The sequence below is a fragment of the Solenopsis invicta genome, chromosome 9 (genome assembly GCF_016802725.1).
Source record: "Solenopsis invicta isolate M01_SB chromosome 9, UNIL_Sinv_3.0, whole genome shotgun sequence".
Classification (NCBI taxonomy): domain Eukaryota; kingdom Metazoa; phylum Arthropoda; class Insecta; order Hymenoptera; family Formicidae; genus Solenopsis; species Solenopsis invicta.
Genome location: NC_052672.1, coordinates 3,386,009 through 3,409,346, shown reverse-complemented (window position 1 = coordinate 3,409,346; position 23,338 = coordinate 3,386,009). Strand labels below are relative to the sequence as shown.

The window sequence follows — 23,338 nt, the reverse complement described above, 5'->3', positions numbered from 1 at the left end:
TGCCATTGCTTACGCGATCACGAAAAAAACGTACGGTAATGAAGATTAAAAACTATAAGGGGCATGCAGTCAAATGAAAACAAGACAAACTGTGTAACACAGTATATACTGTCTCATTTTCATTTGACTGATCCTTATATTTATCTATTTTTTAAGACAAATTTTTAAAAACTCCTTAAAATATCAACGTGACGTAGTTAAACATTTTCGTAATTTTAAAAAATAATAATAAAAAGAAGATTTAATATTAATTAGAAGAAGCTAGAATGATTATAAAATGGAGATTATATAATTAATAAAAACACAATAAGGAAGTAGGAAGAAAAAAAAAGAAATAATGATTATGATTATTAACAATTAGTAACAATTATTAACATATAAGATAGGCATACACACAAGATTAAACTAAAATACACAAATAAAAAATCGCGTGCTTTAAGCACAAGACAAGAATAATGCTATAAATTATTCATAGCACTATTCGTTATCTGTTAAATGTCTGTGTTTGCAATTTGCGCTATTTGCGTTAGATATAGTATCTCTTTCGAGACTTTGTATCTGGCATTTAGAAGATGCATTTTATGCGCAAAAAACGTTCGAACAAAAATCTCATGTCGTTTATTTATAACAATTTTAATAATAATCCATATAGCCAATGTTTATTAATATTCATAAATATATATATCAAAAATTAACAAAAAAGAATGAATTTTTTTAACGTATTTAATTCGTTATGAATTAAATTTGTGTCTGTAAATTTTGTGTTGAGAAACTAATGGATCATATCCGCTGGATGAATTTAACTTTATACACTGATGTACCTTTCGGTCACTCATCAATTTTAATGAAATTTGGTATACTTGCAGATCAAAAAATAATAGATACGTATTTTTTTATATCGGCAGTGGTGCCGTTTTAAAAGTAGAAACAACCTCTCGTAGTGATAAGCACGAATATTTAATTCCTGGCATTTTAGCTCACGATATTAGAAGGATTGGTTTAATGAGAATTGCGTACAGGCTATAAGTAAAAGGAGTCAATGCAGGAATGTATTCCTGGGAAAACGAATAAGAACAGAGAGACAGGAGAAACAGGGTAAGGTTGTCAAAATCGCACTACCTTTGGTATAAAGACTTGTAACTAAGAAATTTTGAGGAATATTTTTAATTTTCTTACGTCATAATAAAATACAACATTTCTCTGTTCAGATTTATTTTTTTCAGAATTTTATATATTGTCAAAAATTTTTAAATAACAATAAGTCTTCAAATGGTACGATTTAGGTAACTGGTCTCCTAAATTGCACCTCGAATTAATATTACTCTTGCTGGGGCAAAGCGACACTTTTTCTATTAGATTCTTTCTTCTCGAACAAAAACGCGTTAGATAAGTATAATTTTATTAATATTGGAGATAAATACTGTAAACTAAAGATAATTTTACCTTTTTTGAAGTCAATGTCATCATTTCGACAACTTTTCAATAATATTGCAATAACATTGTTACATTATGGCAATATTGTTACAATGCATGCTTTATATGATTATATTTGATTTTATACATATGTATCACCACGATCAAAGCAATGGTGCGATTTAGAAGACTAAAGCATTTTGTAAAACTTTATTTATTTACACATAAGAGCACAAAGTTATTTGAATTTTGTTAATTTAGTTTTAATAATATTGTGATCATTACAAATTATAAAAATTTAGATTATTTCTTTTATCTTTTTTGACATCAATCTGATTCACACGAAATGTGTTAAAAAACAGCAGCGAAATTACTATTTTTCTATAAATATTAATAACAAAATTTCTATTGTTATTAATAAATTGAGTTCAGTGAAGGATGATGAGAATATTATGTAATTCCTAAATAATTCCACAAAGAGTGTGCAAGTACTGTGGTTGAATTTATAAGCAAGGTAGTGTGATTTAGAAGCCGGTTCGATATTAGCAACCTTATCCTACATGGATGCAAAAAGAGAGGCTAAAAAGATCATGAAAAGGAAGAAAGATTTTATTAATGGCATTTTGTGGTGCATTCTTTGTAAGACAAACAGATGAAAATGTTAAAACTAAAATAACAGAACACTGGAATGATATCCCTAAAAGTACTGGTAATCATGCAGTTACAACGGAACACTATAATCATAATTTCGATTGGAATGTAGATGTTTTAGACAGTAAATTGTTCCTTTTTTAAATAAAAAATCTTAGAAATGCTACACATTCAGATGAAAAAAAAAAAACAATATTAATTTACAATCAGACACTGAACCCTTTTACACATGCATATCTTAAGTAATCTTTTAACGAAACATAATTTAATTTGACAATAATGTTTATTTTTGTTAGTGTTCTCGATACTATCTATTGATTTGTTATTTATTGACATTGTTCGTGCTTTTGACAGCTTTGACTACGTATTATAATTTACACTTTATTTTTAATAATTATTTTAATGATTAGTATTTTTTGCTTAAAAAAAACAGATAAATTATCTGCATTAGAAAACATTATTTATTTTTAAAAAATTTGACACTTAAACTTACGTCAAACTCTTACCGATATGAAAAAGAGCACTCTATTCAGCTACGCTGTTTTCTTCCTTAGAAATACTCCTTTATGTTGAAGTACTTATCGCACGCTTAATTAAACGCTCAACTTTGCTTACAATTTTCTTTAAAACTAAAGGCCACATAAACCTTTTTACCGTGTTTTAGTACACCCAACCCTACCCTCTTCTTTCAAACGGACTGTAGCTTATCTCATTTGGCATTCCACAATTTGAGCCATCTCTTTATTTTCTACGAAATTTTAACGATCCGATACTTTTCATTTATCTTTTATATTTAAAGTGATTGTAAATTGTTATATTACTTTACTTTAGTTCTGAATTTTTCAGAATAGTGAATTGTTTTGTCATTGTAGTTCCAAATGTTTTCTCGACACCTAATACTCACATACATTGTCGCGCAGAGTTTCTGCAATGTCCTCGTAATGACCCCAGGTCCGTTGTTACCCCAAACATCGCCGCGAAAATTCTTTTTGAGATCACGCACACAGGCATCAGCCACGCGTCTACCCAGCTTTGACATATCGAAACCCATGACGCCGGCGGCGACATCGTCCCAATCCTCAGCGCCGGCAAAGTTTGTCAGATTCTCTAATGAACTAGTGACCACCACATCCAGATCGAGGTAGATACCGCCGTATTTCCACAAGGTCAGGTAACGTAGCATGTCAGACATGTGACTTGTCGGCCAGTGGCTTTTCTTCAGGATGCCGCTGTTGTACCACGCATCTAAGGGCGTATCCTTCACGTACCTCTGCGGATCGATGTGCTGGATTCTAACATTGGGATAATTGAGAAGATTTCGGATGATCTCACGTGTGCTATTCGAGAAGTTTGATTTGCTGACAAATAATAAGTACACAGCCATCGACGGATTCATTCGCGCTGCCGATTCCACAGCACAAGCTTGTCGGGCATTTAACGTAAAGCCCTCCTCGCCGAAACAGGAAGTCTCATGGAAAAAAATGTTCCTACCGGGCGTTGGCATATCGTCACCTAAAACATAACGAACATGATTTTTATTACAGATGTATTGATTTCTAATGACATTCTAATGACAGCAAATATATCAATTTCTTACGATTTTATAATATTTGTAATACTCGCATTCTTATCAAGTTCTTAGAATCTTTTTACAAACTAAATCAAAGAAGAATGTTAACATTATTTGTATAAAGTTAATTTTTAACCCCAATAAAGAATTTTTTAAATTTTACGTATCTTTTAACGCATCCTAAATGATTAATAAGTATCTTAAATAGATTGAATAGTATACTTTTCCCAGAAAATTTAAAAATTGCTGAGAAAGTACTCATTTTACTTAAATTTTCCCTGTCAAAAAAGAAACTAATATTGGAAAAAAAATGTTTTCTTTTTAAGGATTTTTTTCTTGTTCAAACTTCTTTGGAAAAGACTCCATTTAAAATTATCCAAACAGATTTAATAATGGTATCTTTAAAAATACTTATTTTAAAATCTATTTTATGAATTTTTGTTTAGAAAAAGTCTAATGTTTACTTTTACCAATGCAGATTAACTTTTGATTTAATTAATTTAATTTAATTTATTTTTTATACTTTTTTAATTCTTATTTAATTGTAAAAATTAGAAAGATTTTCTTATCTTACTCTTTAAGCTTAATAAAATACGTAAAATTTCTTTAAATATATATTTGTATCAAAGAATAAAAATCAAATTTTGAAACACTTTCTTGTGCTAGAAGTTTTTTTAATCCTAGATTTCCATATCAGAATATTATGTACCCAGTACAAATTTTTACATTGCTGTAACTTTTTTATATTATAATTTAAAGATTTGGCTTAAGGTTCAAAAAAACAAATTATTTATAGATATGATAAGTCTGTGGGAGTATTTTTACGTTATTCTTAATGTGAGAATGCACAAAAATTTAAAAGGGGTACCTGCTGGTACTTCCATATGACTAACTCATAAGTTATCGGCGTTTTGTTTATTTCTTCCTTTTTATTAAGGCTCCAGGCGCTTCAGACGAGAACTTCGCGTTGACGGTAGCGACGCACCGTCGCGGGCAAAATTAGAACTAATAGATGTGAAACGTGACAGATTGACAATGAAATTTTGTCGTGCATGTCATTTCATTATTATATGTTTTATTGTAAAAATGTGACTTGTATTATATTTAACAAATTCGTAAAAATAGACCGCAAATGAAGTTTCTTTGAATTTTATACATAAAAACATATTTTTCACTTCTTTTAATAGTTGTTTTGCTCAATATCAGTGTGTTTTCCTGTCTCGAATAGGCTTTACTTTAAATGCTTTTTACGACTATTTACTGACTATTAGAGAGAAAAAGGATTGCCAAGGTCCATTTTTACAAGTGTTTTAAACGATTTTATTGTTCTGTTTTATCTAAGTTCTCTTTATTTACAAATGCCACGCCGGAAACTTTTATGTATGATTTCTCACTTATGACGTCACGATTTCAATGCGGCCGCAGCGAGTTGACAGGAACTTAAATATATGGTTATTGGATTTAGATAAAAGTAAGTTTGTACTGTAGAAGTTGAGGCAAGAGAAGATGGTGAAGTAAAACAGAGAGGGAGAGAGAGAGGGGGGGGGGAGAGAGAGTATTCCTTTTATTGCGCGATTTGAATGCAAAAATCACAATCGAGGGTATGTGTTAGATGCGATCCTTCGAATGTTGAAAGTTACCCATGAACCAATAAAGTGAGAAGCTGCGTTATTGAGCGTTAAGCTGAAGTCCCATGGCTGATTTTTCGCATAACGCGTATCGCATAACCAATCAACTTTTTAAAAAGGCTCAACAGAAAACGCAGAACGCTTTTGACTGGTTACGCGATACGTGTGTGTGTGTATTACGCGGAAAATATCAGTCTATGGGACTTCAGTCTTAGACTATTATATAAAAGTTATATAAAAGTTTGACGGGTCTCCCACGAAATATAGCAAGGAGCTGATGAAAGATTCTTAATGAATCGTAGATGTTAATCGTTACAGAGTTTATTAGAGCGATCAAAATACAGCACTTGTGAAAAATAAGAATAAGACTTGAATGTGATACTCTGGCGTACGTATCCAAGAAGAACGTACAGAGAAGAAAGGCATACTCACGCCCGTAAAAGAGTCTCGGTTAGTAACGAAATCAAAGATAACCAGATTGTGATAATATTGATAACATATGGCGCATAATATAATTGATACTCAAGCAGAACAGAGAGTCGTCCCGACGTCAACATGATGTCAAAGTGACTGCAAAATGATCATTAAAAGTCACTTTTCGATCAATCACGATTTACTTTGATGATGATTTATTTTGACATCATTGTGACTCGTTCTACTTGGGAATAGACGCGCAATAAATCAAACGAAAACGTAGAGTTGAACAATCTTAAAATATAATTTACATTTTTTGCATTTTTCTTATGACTTTATTTCATTATTTCATTCGTGATACTAGTAATTAAATTATAGTAGTTCTCTTGTGAATTCGTGTTTCTAAAACCAAATTTAATGAGCTATAAGGTAAGAATGTTATTTTCTACAGTATTTGGAAAATTATTAATATCATTTCAATTAGACGTGAAGAGACAAGAAAGGGGTAGAAAAAAGTAGAGTAATTTGTGTCAATAATTCTACAGTATTGCGTTCACATTAAAAATGCATTGGCTAAGTCTAATATGAATATTTCACAATCTAAATTGTGAATATTGGTTACAGAACAAATTGCAAAACAATAAGTATATTTTTCAATAAAATTTTCTCTTAAACATATAAAGAAATTCTATACGGTATAAATTTTCTTCATTCCTATTTAACGTTTTTTAACTGTAATAACAATTCTGTTATTAAGAAATGCTTTACAATTAAATATATTTGACATTTGAATATATTTGTGTATATACATATGTGTGTATACAGTTTGTGTGCGCGTGCGTCTGTGTCTGTGTGTGTGTATATATGTATATATATATATATATATATATATATATATATATATATATATATATATATATATGTGTGTAGAACAGGCCTTCAAACCCAAGCAACAGACAATGTTTTCTAAATATTTTCACTGATATTCATTTTCTCAACTCGTTTCGGAAAAAAATATTTGTTTAATTTATTTAATTTATTTTACTTTTTTATTGAATATTTATTTAAAAAATAATTTCTTAAAATTTTTTAAACATTTATTTTTTTACATTTATTAACATTGTTTAAGTATTTATTTTCCATCACATATTCATATAAAAAAATTATTTCATCAAACATTTTTAAATATTTATTTAATATTTAATATTTATTTAATGTTTATCACATATTAAAAAATTTAAAAACAAATGCAAAGTTCAAGACTTCTATGAATAACAATTCAATGAAGGAAAAACGAGCTTAAGAGCCGTGCTGGGTGCGCCAGTAAGTAAACATTTCGACCTTTAATCAACGTTCTTCCTCAGCATAAAACTTAGAATCAAATATGAAACTGCGATATCCGCTTACAAAAACGTACGCCAACAAGGTATGTCGGAATCTCCTTATCTTGTAAGAGATAATCTCGAGACCTGTGTAAAGACATCATTTTTGGAACATGGATCTGTGAGTTCCGAAAACTTTATCTTATTGTTAGACGATACTAGTCGATACAAATGACAAAACCCATATGAAAAAGGCTGAGGAAAACCGTTGATTAAAAATCGAAACGTTTACTTATTTAATTTGGTTTTTGTTTTTGGCGCACAGCACCCAGCACGGCATCTGAAGCTCGTCTTTCCTTAATTAAATTGTTATTTAATATTACTTTTTTTATTTATTTTTTATCTGTAAAATTATGTTTATTTTGTTTATTTAACATTTAAACTATTTCGTTTTCAATTATTTATTTTTAAATCTATTTAAAAAACGTTTAAATAACATTTGTGGAAATCACAGTAAAAAAGCTATAATTTTATATACGAGGGTTGCCCGAAAAGTAATGCCCCACATTCTTTTTTCTCAAAAACTATTTGTTCTACAAAAATAATGTTTACACATATGAAAGAATGATGTTTTATCTACTCATTCTATTTTTCTACATAATCTCTTTCAAGTTCGACTGCCTTCCAGCGATTCATTAGGGCGTATACCCTGTCGGTACCAGTTCTCACTCTGGTTGCAGAGCCAGGTTTTCACTGTGCTAATTCACTGTGCTCTTCGTCGTCCTCAAAATGTTTTCCACGAATGCTACCTTTTAAGCTTGATCTAATACAATGTGCTCTTTGCGTTTTGTCTTGTGCTTTCTGCTTTTTGTCTTGTGCCTTCTGCTTTTTTTGTTTCTTTGCTTTTTGTATTTTTGTCACACGAAGCCGAGAAATATCGTCATGCGCCAAATGCGTCAAAAGCCAAGGATTTTTCTGCACAAAATTGGCAAACAATTCGCCAAAAGCTTTGTTTACTTGTATCTCACTTTCATTTTTTTTATCAGACTATGTTTAATTCGCCGCGATATCGATGTCGTATTTAATCTAACCAACATGTTTTGTTTGTCTTTGTTGGCATTTTTCTTTATCCGGCATTTTTCTTCAACTCATGCCAGTTGTTTGAAAATACAATATATTTTCATAAAAATGTATATTTTATAGTTAATTAAATTATTAAATAAATCATTATGTTATTATTGTTTAATTTATGTTAATACTATTAATAATATTTTTCTATAACTTATATACATATATAAAAAAGGAAGAAGGAAAGAAAAGAGGATGTTAAAAAGAAGCCAACTTCTGTTCAAAAATATGTTAATAAAAGGAACAGTGTCTTTTGAAGATTTTTATTCCCTGAATACAATAGAATTATTAAAATATTTGTAGCAATTAGGAAACACCTGAAAAATTAAGCAAGATTATTGATACCATATTCGTGCTTAATTTACGAGATGTTCTCCAAACGCAACAAACGTTTTAATAATTTTATTATATCCGAAAGGTCTACATTTATTTAAAAAAAACAATATTTCTTTTACTTATATTTTTTTAGGCCAAAATAGGCTTTTTTTAACATTCTCATTTTCTCCATAAAATAATAAATTTTGTACAAGCTAATAAATTTTATTATTATCAATATATAAAAAATAAGACTTTTAAAAAAATATTACAAAAAAATAAAATCGGAAAAAACGGACGGTAAGTCGAGCAAATATGGTTATTTTTATAAATTAATAACTCTTAATTATTGTGAAAATCACAAAATGATACAGGATTTTTCAGCTTAGTTTAATTCGCTCTATGACTGCACGCACGATCGCTTGACCATTCGTTATGAACACACTATATATTAACCCTTAAACATATCGATCCAGAAAATTACGTTACATACATTTTCCGATCTGAAAAACTTTCAATTTTGAGAAACTATAACTTTAGTTTCAATCAATATTTTTCAACTTTTTTTTTAAATAAAAGTTATTTAGAATCTCAGAAATGTGACTGCACAATCGGCATTGCCGAAAAATGATTTATTGTAAAGTTATAAAGAAAAAATCATTAAACAAAAATAAAAAATTGTGTTCAAAAATTCATTTTTTTCTTTAAAAAACCATATTTTTGCAATGAGAAACTTTCAAGAACTTTAAAATACGGCATTTTAAAGCTAAAAAGTCATATGCTTAAAAAAAATTATGTCAGTGTTACTCTCATTAAAAAGTATAAATTACGTAACAAAGCGAATGTGAGATATTTTTAAGTAACTCAAGGTGTCTAAAATTGAAAATTGATATGTTTCATGATATATTTCGAGTCTTGCGCAGAAGCCTTTTTTTCCACAACACTATATTAAAAACGTTTTACCGAATTATTATTTTGTCAAATTGACTCATTGTGATTTTGTTATTATTAAAAGTAAAAAAACTGAAATCATATTGACTCTTTTATTCTTTTTGCTTCTACGACGTAAATCATCAAGCGCGGCTTAAATACTTCAGAAAACATTATAAAGACTAAAAAATGTTTAAAAGATGTCCTAAAATTCTTACGACGTCTTTTAAAACGTTTTTAGATATCTTCAAATGATCAGAAAGGCATTTTTCAGACATCTTATGATCCGATTTCTGACGTCTTCGAGAAGTCTTATACATTCTTTAAATGATTTATTGACAATAATTTTACACAGTAATTGTGGTAATTTTTAAAATAAAAAGTATGATTAAAATTTTATTTCATATTGTTTATTTAACATTACAATATTACAATTTCTTAGTTTTTTTTTATTGGAATTGGAAAACTTTTCAAAAATGTTGACAAAGATTACATCTTCTAGAATTCTATGTGTATATATATATATATATGGTGTTTTAAATGTCCGAATGCAGCGAATTATCTCCGAAATTATTAGTTTTATAAAAAAAATGTTTCACACAAAGTTGTAAGATGTCAACAAATTTATCAAATGATAATATCCATTTGATTTTAAGCACCATCTATGGAAGAGCTCTCAAGGTTAATTACAAAATTTTAAACATTAATTTCTACTTTTTATTCAATATTCTTAAAGCTGATATCGAGATCTTTTCAAAATTCTAATGAAATTCTTTTTGGTTAAATACTTTTTGAGATATAAATAGACAAAATTCAGGTACAATTGGCATTAGCATTATTCAAAATGTACTGTGTAAAGATAGTTCGAATTCGTATCTCTTACAAGATAAGAACTTCACGATTCTCATTCTCAGTATTTAATGACCATCAGATAACTGGCGGTACCTGAATTGTCAATTTATATCTCGGTAAGTATAATACTTAATCAAAAAGAATAGTAGTAGAATTATAGAAGTAGAATTTTAGTGTTTTAAAAAGAACTTAATGTCAGCCACAAGAATATTAAATAAAAAATGAGGATTTCCGTTAAAAATTTTAAAATTAACCTTGAGAGCTTCTCCATGGTTGAACTTTTAAACTACATTGTATAAGAGTTTTAAAATAATTTGAAATTTTCAAGACTTCAATTATAATTTTTGATGAAATCTTATAAATCTTGAAAAATTTTAATTATTTTTTAAAATTATATTAAAGTGAGTCAAATGAAAACGAGACAGACTGTATAACGTAACGTATACTAGTCTGTCTCGTTTTCATTTGACTCACTCTAATAAAATGAGAAAACTTTTATTATGATAAAAATCTTAAAATTTACTTTTAAAATTTTAAGAAGAAATGTAGACTTTCTCAGTATTTCTAAAAAGTGTTCCAATTCGTATAAAAATTCTAAGAAAAATTTTCAGTGTTTGATTTTAAGAAATTCCTAAGCAAAACAGGGAATCATCACGACGTCAAAATGATGTCAAAATGACTGCAAAATAATCATTAAAAGTCACTTTTTGATCAATTACGATTCACTTTGATATTATTTTGACATAATTGTGAATCACTTTGATGTCATTTTGACTTGTTGTTTTACTTGGGTTGGTACTTCTCATAATTTAATCTAATTCGTAAATATCTAATAATTACTATATAAACAGACTCCTTTCTCCTCAGATTATTAAATGATCGATGACATCATTTACACATCTACGATCAAGAGACCATTACAGGATTTTACTCTTAAATTTCATGTGAACAAACTAAAAACAAAAAAGTTAATAAACGTTAGATGTGATCAGTTTAACACTATAAATACTTTGAAGTATTTGATTGATCAATCAAAATGAAGAATTTTGCTAATTGATCAAAGAATGCTTCAAAACATTTGTAGCGTCAACTTAACGGCACTTTTTGTAATATAATTAGAATTTTAATATATAAAGATTCATATTACAAATCTATACTTACGCTCTTTTCGTGCTTCGTCAATTTGTGGATAACTTTAATTGGAACATTAGTAGTTATATACTTCTCAATTGTTTCAGAAAATTATCTTCAAGAAACAGCTGCAGTAAACAGCTGTAAAAATTTAAAAGTAAATGTTATATTGTATGTACTTTAATTTGGATATATAAAACGCATACCGTAATTTATAATTTTGCTTTTTAATATTAAAAAGGTATTCATGCCTGTGCTGTATTTTCACCGGATCGATTGATGCGGAAAACAATGAGGCTGAAATGACTTTTAGATCCGATTAACTTTGATGAGATCCAACACAAAGTCAACCGTGGATTCTGCATTGTCTTTCCAAATAATATTTTATCGCTAAAAATACTAATGGCATCTGAAATTACAAACAAAAGAAATTATTACTGTATAAAGAAATTCTCTATTTGAGAATATAAGTTTTTACAAATTTCTCAAATTTTGTATGAAATTTGTTTGAATTATCTTGACTAAAACGACTCACCATTTATTGTTTAATATTGTTATACAATATAGTAAGTTACTTCATAAACTTTACTAATCTTCATAATTTTACAATCTATATACAAGATAATTAAAAACAACCGTTTGCCCTTAAAATGCATTGTTTCTTTTCAACGTCGAATAATTAATCAATAAAGTGATTAAAGTAATTGATAACTAATTATTAAATCTCTCGTTTTCTAAATCAAACGAGTAAATAAAACGAGTGAAAAATTAGTGATTAAAGTTTATTAAAGAACACTTGTTTGGAACTCCATGATAATTTATCGGACAATTCGTCTGTCTTTCTCAAGAATTCTCAGTGAATAGTAGTATGAGATCTTCGAGTCATTTTTACAAAGTAACATAAAGGGAAAGTAGGTAAGTAAGAGAAAGAGAGAATATGTATGTACTAACAAAATATCCTCTGTTCTTAAAATGTATTTCTGAATTAATTTTGAAACGACTTTTCCTTCTCAAAAACATAATGTGCGTGCACTTACTATTATGTAGCCAACGGTTGATCACAAAGCAAACACTCTACGTAAGCGCTTGCACTTGACGGTGAGTTGCACCGCTCTTATCTATCTTTTGTCTCTGATACAATATCTGATACGATATCCATAATACGACAATTATTTCTTTTAATAATTCAAAACTAAATCTTGAACAAAATTTTAGAAAAGAAAAAAGATTATCTCAAAATTAAATTAGGAATACATTTTATTTTAATAGCGGTTTTAAGCCGATATTAAGTAAGCGGTTGTTTTTTAATCATCCTATAAATATATAGCAATATATCCTTTCTTCTTCCTATTCATTCTGAATAGCGTCGGCATTCCACAAATTTGAAACATCGTCTTCTTTTTTCTTCTCCTTTACTTATTCCTTTACTGCTTTATCGATAATATCTATATTTGAGCCACATATCTCATTATCTTGTTTTCTTTTTTATAATAACTTGCTGCTTTATTTTGGCTTAATTTTTTTTTTTTTATATTTCCATAGTTGCTTGAAATTAAATATCGTGGCTTAACGCATAATCGCGGTTGAGTCGGGTTACAACCGGAACGGCGCCGGCGTGCAGTGATTCGCAGTTTAAACTTGTACTTTTCGTATGGCCGGTTATTTATTCGAAATATTTTCTCGCGTAGTCATTTCGAATGATTATTTATGCTTTTTGTGTTTATGTTTGAGTGATTGTAAGTTACGTTCCATCATTTACTCTTCGACGGAAGTTTATATCCATATAATTATTTGCATACGTTGCAAATGCGCGAAACTGCAATGCGCATTTGCCGTTTCTACGAAACGAGCACTTTCGCAATGATTCCGAGTCGGGTAACGACCTGGATTTGCTGCATGTATCAACTGCGGCCAAAAATATCCTTCCGGATATACCACCTTCGTAAATCACATTGTACGTTCTCATTTAATTTCTATACATAAGAACGTACAACGTGATTTACGATGATGGTCTGATAAGTAGTAGGATTTGAAATGAAAACGCAATATCCAGTGAAACCGGTTTTACCATCATATAGCCTCATCTTATTTTTAGCAACATCTATTAAAATTTTAGTTTATTCCGTCCATTAGTTTTGTGTTGGCAGTCGATTAAAATGAACGTCTCAATTATTATCGTAAAAATGGAAAAAGAACAAACGCTATCGGAAAAGAGCTAAATTGGCTGTATTGGGGTACGAACTGTTCCCCTATCCGCCGACGGCCCGATGGGGGAGTAGTTCGTACACCAATTCAACCAGTTTAGCTCTTTTCCGATATCGTTTGTTCTTTTTCCATATTTACAAAAATGAGACATTTACTTTAATCGGCTGTCAACACAAAACTAATAAACAGAGTAGACTGAAATTTTGACAGGCGTTGTTAGAAAGATGGGACTATATGGTAAAACCGCTTTCACTGAATATTGCGTTTTCGAACGGAATCCGATAGCGCACGGTGCGATAGTCCACAATTATCTTGACTTATTTACTCCAACCAACAAAAAAACCTTAGGCATCGGCCGCTATGAGTGGTGGTGTGCTATCGATCCCGTATGCTACCGGGATCCGTCCGTAGAAGCCACATTCATGATACTGATATAAAAAAAAGTTTATATCTCAGAAAAGGTTGAGCTTTCCACTTATGTTCATCAAAATTTTTTTACTCAGTATGGTGTTTACTATCCCAGGAGGCAAACCAAAATAAAATTTTGGTCTAGTTTTTTTATTGATAACAGGTGAACCTAGCTGTACTGTAACCGTAATCGTTTGGATTTCAGTTATTTTTTTCGGTTACGATTTCGGTATGTAATTATCTATTGTAAAATTTATAATGTATAAAAATAATAATACAAGTATAAGCCTATTATAAAAAACTTTGTTTATTATACAAAAAGTTTATAAACTATTAGAATAGGAGATTCAAAGTCTTTCAAGATCATCTCTTTTCTTTTTTGCTGCTGTTTTATCTCAGCAGCGTTGCCAATAGTGTTTTTAATAATTTTTTATTAAATAGCATTTTTATGCAAATTATAATAAAAGCAAAGAAATAAAAAAGTAACCCTCCGCGGACATCTTGTAATATCGCTATTTACCTAGAATCTTAAACTAAATATTTATAGTCTTAAAAATTCAATTAAGATTTTCAAACTTTTTTGGAACAATCGGAAAAATTAAAATGTAATTTTTGAAGCCCTAAAAATTTAGTTTAACTATTATAAATCTCATTCTTTTGTATTTATTTTATGTTTAAAAATTGAAAAAAAATTACTCTTTAAAATCAAGCACGTATATACGAAGATGAATATAAAATTACAATAATCTTTATTAATAAAAATTTGATTAGTTTTGATCAATAGTTGATCCTTCAAGATTGTTTCATCGATATTTATTCTTACACTAAGTGTTGCTTATATTAAATAAAAATATAAAATATTGATAAGACGATTTAGGCGACCCCTCAGTACCATTTAACACTCTCCTTTACATAAAGTTCTTCAAATTAAAAAACTAATTAGAGCATTATTAAGTTGAATTGTTGAATGCATTTAATACGAGAAACAATCTGAAGCATCGTATGCAGAAAAAAATTAATTAAAAATTTATGTGATCGAAAATGTTTAATATTTAATATTGCTCTTATGAAATTGATACGTAGGTTCTCGAAACAGGGACAAATATTCGTCTGATGTTTCAATTCTTCAATCAATTTTATGTAAAACGAAAGCATATGTAAGATAATAATCTGAGATCCGTCAACTAAAGTTTAACCGTAAATTATATCGAGCCATATATCATCTCAATATTGTTGCAATAAAATTACAGAAAATATTAGACAGGTAAATGATAAACTAATAAATATCAAAATATATAAATTTTACTTGAAATTTTACTATACATTTTATATTTTTTTTACAACTACAATTTTTTCAAAATAATCATAAGGACTTTACATAAAGATGGTGATATTTTTAAAAAGAGTTTACTTTCTTCACATATTAATATATGTATAAAGATAAATGAAAATATTCGTACTTGTTTCCAAATCGAAATCACGGATGTCTTTCGCAGTCGAGATTTCATTGTAGCATCTGATATCGTTGCCCGTTGTCACATCGAGGAATGGTATCCTTTGAATGATGTTGCTCTCTGTTGAAATCATAAGGATGAGGAGCACGACGGCGAAAGCGAAACCGCACCACAATAATCTCTTTTTCATCCTTATAGATTTTCTCATTGGACTACGCTATAAAATAAAATGAAAATATTTGTAAAATAATGTTATAAATAATACGATAAAATTGGTAATCTATGCAGAAAGAATAATTTTGCTGAAGTATCTAAATTATATTTGAATATAAATCTAAAAATAATTTTGAATTATCAAAATAATTATAAAGGATGTTCAAGCATGACGTGTAAGCAACGCTACAAAAACTTTGATATTCACCAATCAGCTTAAACATCCTATTTTCCAATAATTGAATTGCTTTATTTATTTACTATTAAACATTTACTTAATATTAAAGATACATTTTCTGCATATGTTAAAACATTTTCTAAAGGTTAAAAAAATGTTTTTTTTAATCATTAAAATAAACATTAAAATAAAAATATTTTTGCATTTTTTGATGAAAACAAAAGGAACTTAACCTATGTATATGTATGTATGTATGTATATAATAAGATCCTATATAGATAAATTATCAAATATAGATTATGTTCCTTATACATGGAAAAAAATTATATACGCGAAAAAAATTATATTACTTTAGCTTACTCCAGGACCAACGACATGAACGTAGGGTGGTCCTATTTTATTTATTGCTTTTTATATTTCTATTGCTTTTATATTTCTATTTTTCTTAATTTCTTATTTTTTTATTGTTTCTTTTCTTTTTTATTTGATTAAGTTTTATTTCCTCAATTTAAATATACTGTGAAGAGAATGTAATGATTGCCTTTTTAAGCCTCGTTGCCTATGTGAAGTCTTCAATAATGTTTAGTTTATACCATTTCCAAAACTTTAAAAATTCTCTGTGATTCAATTTGCTAACTTGCTGTGATTATAAGTCTAACCCATAGTTTCCTAAAAACTGCACGTAATCTTTTATGTAATCCAAAAATTTATGAGTATGTTAGAAGTTTGTGACTAGTGCCTTTTGTTACCGCTTTTAAAGCGATAAACAAAGTGGTCAACTGTTAATTGTTTTTTTATAAGAGCAATTGGTCTTGATTTATATAATCATATTTATGAATTAAATAAAGCTTGTAGAAGTTTTAATGTTTCTAAAACATTAAAAATTCACATTGCTCTAAAATACATAAAAGATTATCTACAATTTAAATTTATTCAGAATAAATATTTCAAGGTTTACATATTAAACCTGTTATATGAATGGTTATAAATAAAGCTGTCAAACTCGTTTGTGTTCACATATTCATTGTTTGCATTCACCTATCAATGCTTGAAGACCACTATACTTCATCTTTATTATTAATATTATTTAAAAAATTAGGTAATAAACATAAAGTTTTTGTAAGAATCAAATAAATTCAGAGGTTTTTATTTGTTTCTTTTAAATAGGTTCTTGAAACATTAAAACCTACAACTTTGTTTTTATATTTACTATATGTGCGAACAAAAATTACGATAATTACACATTAAATTAAACGGTTTGAAGATGACACATTTGTTTCTTAAAAATTTAACTTTCTGGATTTATTTGATTATTGGAAGAAATCCATCAATTATTTTAATATAACCAAATTTCTTTTTAGCTTTATAGCCGGCTAAATTTTTCCACATTTTAGCAAAGATTGTTCTTTGCTAAAAAGATCTTTCTATGTATAAATGTATTTGACAATCATACATATGCATAACATAATATATTTGCGAGTGAGCATTGCCAACAAGAAATAACAAATATACCTAGAGAGGGGGGGGGGGTGTGACAAAAAGGTTTATTTTTAATATCACATATAACGAAACAATTATGAAACAACCAAATGGCTTTAAAAAAAGTTAAACAAGAATATGTACATAAATCGCAAGTATAGTGTAGCAAAATTATTTTTGTTTTAATTTCTTTGATTACTGAAGAGAAATATTTCTCAAAACTACAAACGTACACACGGAGACACAAATATCTTCTCATTCAAAATTGCACGCATATGCGGTGCACATGTTCCTTCTTTTTTTATGACACGAATATGTAGAAATGAAACGCGCGCGTCGAGCTCCGATAACTTCGTACGACAAGATATTGAGTCCCCATATATATTTGATTGTTTTCAAAGCGATTTGAAATCAAGCTGCTAATTCTTTGATAGGTGTTTCATGCTGATAATTGAAATCGAGTCTATTAAATGTCCGCATTTCTTTAGATTCTTGATTATTTTATCGCGTAACAAATTAATCACGTCTTTTATATAATTACATAATGGCAAGAGAAGAGCAAGAAATTACATATGTATATTATTTATTACAAATGCAATTCTTTATTAGTTCGACCATGCCAAATATATGAATGCGAGTCTTGCATGAAACGCAGATAAAATAATTCGTCATATTTAAACGATTTCGTTTCACTATGCAAAGGCCTGTATTCATAGTCCGTTCTTAAGATCAATCTCTTTCAAGAATATATCTTAAATATATTCTTAAGACACTAATACGAATCTGTAATTGATACGTGACATCTTGAAATTGTACTTAAGGTGATCTTAAATACAAGAACGAACTACCCACACAGCACATTTTATCCAAAGGACGACCTAAGAACATCCTTTGAACGTTCTATGAACATTTCTAGGACGTCTGTGTGGACATGAATATCGGCCAATGTCTCAAGAGCAATAATTGAAATAGATTATTAAATACATATAGTGCGTATGATTGTAACAAAGTATTTATTATAAGACATTATACGATACGTTATATTGCTTTTTCAAATGTGAGAGGATGCATACAAAGCGCATTAGAATGCAAGAAATATCATTATCTATTTTTTAATAATAAATCTATTGCCACCAATACAATATCGATTGTAGCAAAAAGTTATAAAAAAGATTTCAAAGCCATTTGAACTTTTACATTTTACGTATTGCAGTTCTGAAAGAGTTCTGCGATATGTGATATAAAACTTTACAATAAAAATGTTTTTAAAATCTATTACATTCAATAAGTTTGAGAACATATTGAGGAAAAAACTTTTGCGTGAAATGGTTTTGGAAAGCTACGAGCGTCAACGCTAGATGGGCATAACAATCTTTCTCATAAATAAACACCTTCAGAAATAAAAGTACTAAGTACTACACACCTATTGTTAATGGATTTTTGCAAGATTTTTTTTTCATAAATTTTACTTTGAAACTAAATTAGCTTTCTAATTACAGTAACTTCATATACAAGTGAAAATTGATTATGATTTAGATTAAAAATTAGTTCCTGAAAACTGCGATTATTGTTACATTAACTTCGAAAAAAATCTTCCACACATGCTCTAATGAAATTCCGAAGATAAACATTCAAAATTGGATTCCAAAGTGAAAATAAATAAAATAAGTTTTGGCAGTACAATTTTATTTAGTACAATTTTATTTAGTACAATTTTATTCTGTTTATAAATTAATTTAGTAGTGGGATATTCCTAAGAGAATTATTACATTTTTTTCGAAATAGTTTAATATTTCAGTGACTTTTTAACAATATTTCAGAAAAATTGCATTCTTTAGTAAATTTTTTTATTTAATTTCAATAACTTTTCTATAAGGTTTCAACTGTAAGAATTGCGGATATTTTGTTACTCCATAACTGTTTTTTCAAAATATTGCTGATATATTTCGCAAATTTTATAAAATTTGCTTTGACAGTGGTTAGCCACTTTTTAATTCAAATGTTTTATAAAATATTTTATTTTTCAATTAAAACATTTCTGATTTCTCTAAAAATTTTAATTAATGCTCGCAAACGTCAAGTGACTCAATAGTTCAGGCTGTTTAAACTTCAAGATTAAACATCAAATAGTTTTCTTGTCACTGAAAATAATTATTTGAACTGTTCAAACTCACTTCAGATCAGAAAATTCGAAATTATTATAATTTAAAGTAAAATTTTGTTAAAATTAGTTTTCCACACATGGATCTGACAGACCCTACGCGATTTTTTACATTGCTGTAACTTTTTTATAATATAATTTGAAGACTAGGATTGATAGGTTAAAAATAAACTTTAACTATCCATAGATATGATAAGCCTGCAGACATCATCGTTCGACGCGCGTTGAACTTTACTGACAATGAGTAATATCAATGGTTTAAAAAATAAATTGCTAATAAGATAACTTTAATTTACATTAAAAATAAATAAGTTATTTAAAGCTCCTGAGGTCGCGGCCTCCTGAGGTCGCGGCCATATTGAAGTCGTGACGTCAGAAGCGAGAAATTGCGTGAAATGATATGTAATTTTGTCAAACATGCCATTTGTAAATAAAACCAATTTCGATAAAACAGACTAAGCAGATAGCTCTAAAACACTTCTAAATATCAGTCACGACTATCCTTTTTCCGCCTAACAGTCACTACCCAAGCAGAACAGGGAATCATCACGACGTCAAAATGATGTCAAAGTGACTGCAAAATGATCATAAAAGTCATTTTTTAATCAATTACGATTTGTTTTGATGTCATTTTGACACAATTGTGAATCACTTTGATGTCATTTTGACTTGTTGTTCTGCATGGGTAAATAGTCGTAAAAAGCATGTAAAGAGAAGCTATTGAAACAGGAAAACACACGGTCGCATAATTTTATCAAACATGCCACTTGTAAATAAAGCCAATTTGGATAAAACAGCCTACTCAAGCAGAACAACAAGTCAAAATGACATCAAAGTGATTCACAATTGTGTCAAAATGACATTAAAATGAATCGTAATTGATTGAAAATTGACTTTTAATGATTATTTTGCAGTCACTTTGACATCATTTTGACGTCGTGATGACTCCCTGTTCTGCTTGGGTAATCAGATTAAAACACTTTTAAATATAGATCACGACTATTTTTTTTGCCTAGCAGTCAGTAAATAGTCGTAAAAAGAAAGCACGTAAAGTGACGCCTATTCAGACAGGAAAACACACGGATAACTATTGAAAGGAGTGAAAAATGTACTTTTATGTATAAAATTCAAAGAAACTTTACTCGCGGTTCATTTTTACGAATTTGGTAAATACGAGACAAATCATATTTTCACAATGAAATATATAATAACAAAATGACATGCACGACAACATCTTATCGTCAATCTGTCACGTTTCACGTGTATTTAGTTCTAATCTTGTCCGCGACGGAATGTCGCTACCGTCAATGCGGAGTTCACGGCTGAGGAGTCAGGAGCCTTAAGTGTATTCAGCTTATGCAAAGATAAGCAAATAAAGCAGCAATTGTATTCAGCAGATAATAGCATGGATATATAACTGATTAACTCCAAAGATAAGAACCCTAATTATATTTAAATACTCGCGAACAGGCTAGTTTAACGGCATATCTAAACCAAACTTTTTGTAAAACCCAAATCTCATTGCCGATATCTTGCTGCGAAGGAGAGAATAAAATTAAGAACTTCTTAAAACAACTATTTCATTTTGTTTAAATTACCAACTTCCAAATTCATTTCATTAATCCAAAATGTCCAAAATGTCTATTTTAAATACTTGTGTTTTTAAAATGTGCTGTCTGGGATGTTTATGTAAATAATATGCTTTTATTATATCCCAGATAGCACACAATATTTATGATAAATATTAATCAATATTTATCATAAATATTTTTTATAAATGTTATAAAAATATTTTATACATATTTTATGTACATGACAAAAATAATTATAAAAATCTTTATCCAAAATGTTATTAAAATATTTATAAAATATTTTCTAAAATATTTATGCTAAATAAAAAATAAATATTTAGTAAAATATTTTATAAAATATTTATGATAAATAAAAAAGACATATTTATAGTATTAATTTATAAATAATTTATAAATTTATAAATTTGATGTAATTATTAACATTATATTAATATATATTTTCTAGTTGCATTTTTATTTAAACAAATTTAAAAAGTTATTTCAGATGCTATTCCGTATTTGTGAAAATAGTAAAAAAACTATAATTTCACATATGTTTATATAAATAATATGCTTTAATTATAGACAGTTCATTTTTTTGATAACGTATTTTGACCTGATCTACCAGTTATATACACATATTAGCACAAAGTGTTCACAGATCATGAGGGATTAGTACGCAGCGATTACAGAAGTTACACATCATTCGCCGTGATTACGACTTGAATGGGTGATTGCTTGAAAATTTCCGAAAAAAATTCCCAAGAATGGGATTTTTTTGTAAAAATAGTTTTTAAAATATTATAAAAATATTATTTTACTCATTGGGATTATGTGGTGTATAATGTTTATACGGATATTTCGAATATTTTCAAAATAATTATCATAAATTTATTATAAATATTTTTGAAAATATTTATTATAAAATAATAAAATTTTTATTATAAATATTTATGATAAATATTTATGATCTGTCGAATCTAGAACCATAAAAAACATTTATTAAATGTTTATGATAAATGTTTATAAAATATTAAAATAAATATTATAAATATTTAGTAAATGTTTTATAAATATTTTGTGCTATCTGGGACATGTTTTATCTTTTCGATATCATGTATTGATCTATCAATGATATGTATTAACACAAAGTGTTCACAAATCATCAATTAGTTATCAGTTCACAGAAGTTGCAGAAGTCAAACAACATTAATAGCGGTTCAGAATGAACGGATGACCGCATTGAATAGAAATCAAAAAAAATTTTTGAGAACAAACCTTTGCGAAGCTAGCACTTTCACAATTTTAAAAATTGGAAATATAATCTAATTATTTGTATAGTGCCTTACTTTCACAGAACAAAAAAATTCTTTTTTACTTCAAAAAACATTTTTATTTTTAATTTTATTTAATGTTAAGAAAACATTTTTCGTAACATTTTTTATAATATTAAAATAAAAATTTTTTATGTTAAAAGAGCATATTTATATTTATTTAAAAAAAAAAACATTTTTAACAATATTAAAATAAGTATGTTTTAATGTGGAAAGAAATAACTATCTGATTAATATAAAAAAAATTTTTTAATATTCTTCTATCATTGAGGAAAATGTTTCTTAAAATGTTAAAAAAATAGTGTTTAGCTCATTAGATAAAAATGCATGATTAAATTGTACTCGAAACTTTAAATTCATTTTTCTCAAAACTTATTCTTATGCTTTCAAACTAGTTCCCATTATTTTAGACAAAACATATATGAATAAACTCTGTAGCTACATATTTGAAACATTTCTCTTCTTGGTACTGAGGTTAAAATATATTAATATTTTCATTTTATTTTTTTTTACTGACAATTTTTTCATGAATTTTTAAGTACAACTTTCACATGATTTATAGAGAAAAGTTACCAATACTGACGTCCCCCTCGCAGGAGATAGTAGAAGAGGTTTTAGGTGAGAGGGGGGAGGGAGAGGTTTGGATGAAGAGACTGGAGGAGATGAAGGAGGGAGGAGGTTGGCTTGGAATGAATGGAAGTATGGAAGGAAGGAAGGAAAAAATGCGGCGGAAACGGAATTCCAAGGAATGAGTGTAGAATGATGTATAGATGGATGAGTATTTGTGATGAGTGTGTATTTTGTTCTCTCTTTTCTCGTGCGGAATGAAAGGATGCGAGAAGCATAGGTATTTTGTAAGCGGAGCGGAGGTCCGCAGTGTACCCCGCAAAGGGAATGAAGCACTACTACTACTGACGTCCCCCTCTTCCACCTATTTTGATTTTGGATAATAATTTTTAAATAAAAGCTAAAAATTCTTAT

General features: G+C 28.4%; 2 protein-coding genes across 6 annotated transcripts in view; both read right to left on the bottom strand.

Annotated features, from left to right (window-relative positions):
• The window catches only part of LOC120356747 (TBC1 domain family member whacked-like), a 512,462-nt gene that overhangs the window by 117,823 nt on the left and 371,301 nt on the right, over positions 1-23,338 (bottom strand). The window lies entirely within an intron of this gene.
• LOC105196183 (lactosylceramide 4-alpha-galactosyltransferase) overlaps positions 1-23,338 on the bottom strand; it is a 33,062-nt gene that overhangs the window by 7,880 nt on the left and 1,844 nt on the right. The window contains exons 2-3 of one of the 3 annotated variants that reach the window (XM_039453425.1): positions 15,428-15,638; positions 2,973-3,576 (exon numbers count right to left, since the gene is read on the bottom strand). In XM_039453425.1, the coding sequence (XP_039309359.1) occupies positions 2,973-3,576; positions 15,428-15,629 (806 nt within the window). In that variant the 5' untranslated portion in view covers positions 15,630-15,638. Of the gene's footprint in view, positions 1-2,968; positions 3,577-11,384; positions 11,496-15,427; positions 15,639-23,338 lie in introns of those variants that run through there. The other 2 variants (XM_011161973.3, XM_039453424.1) reach the window with 2 other exon arrangements.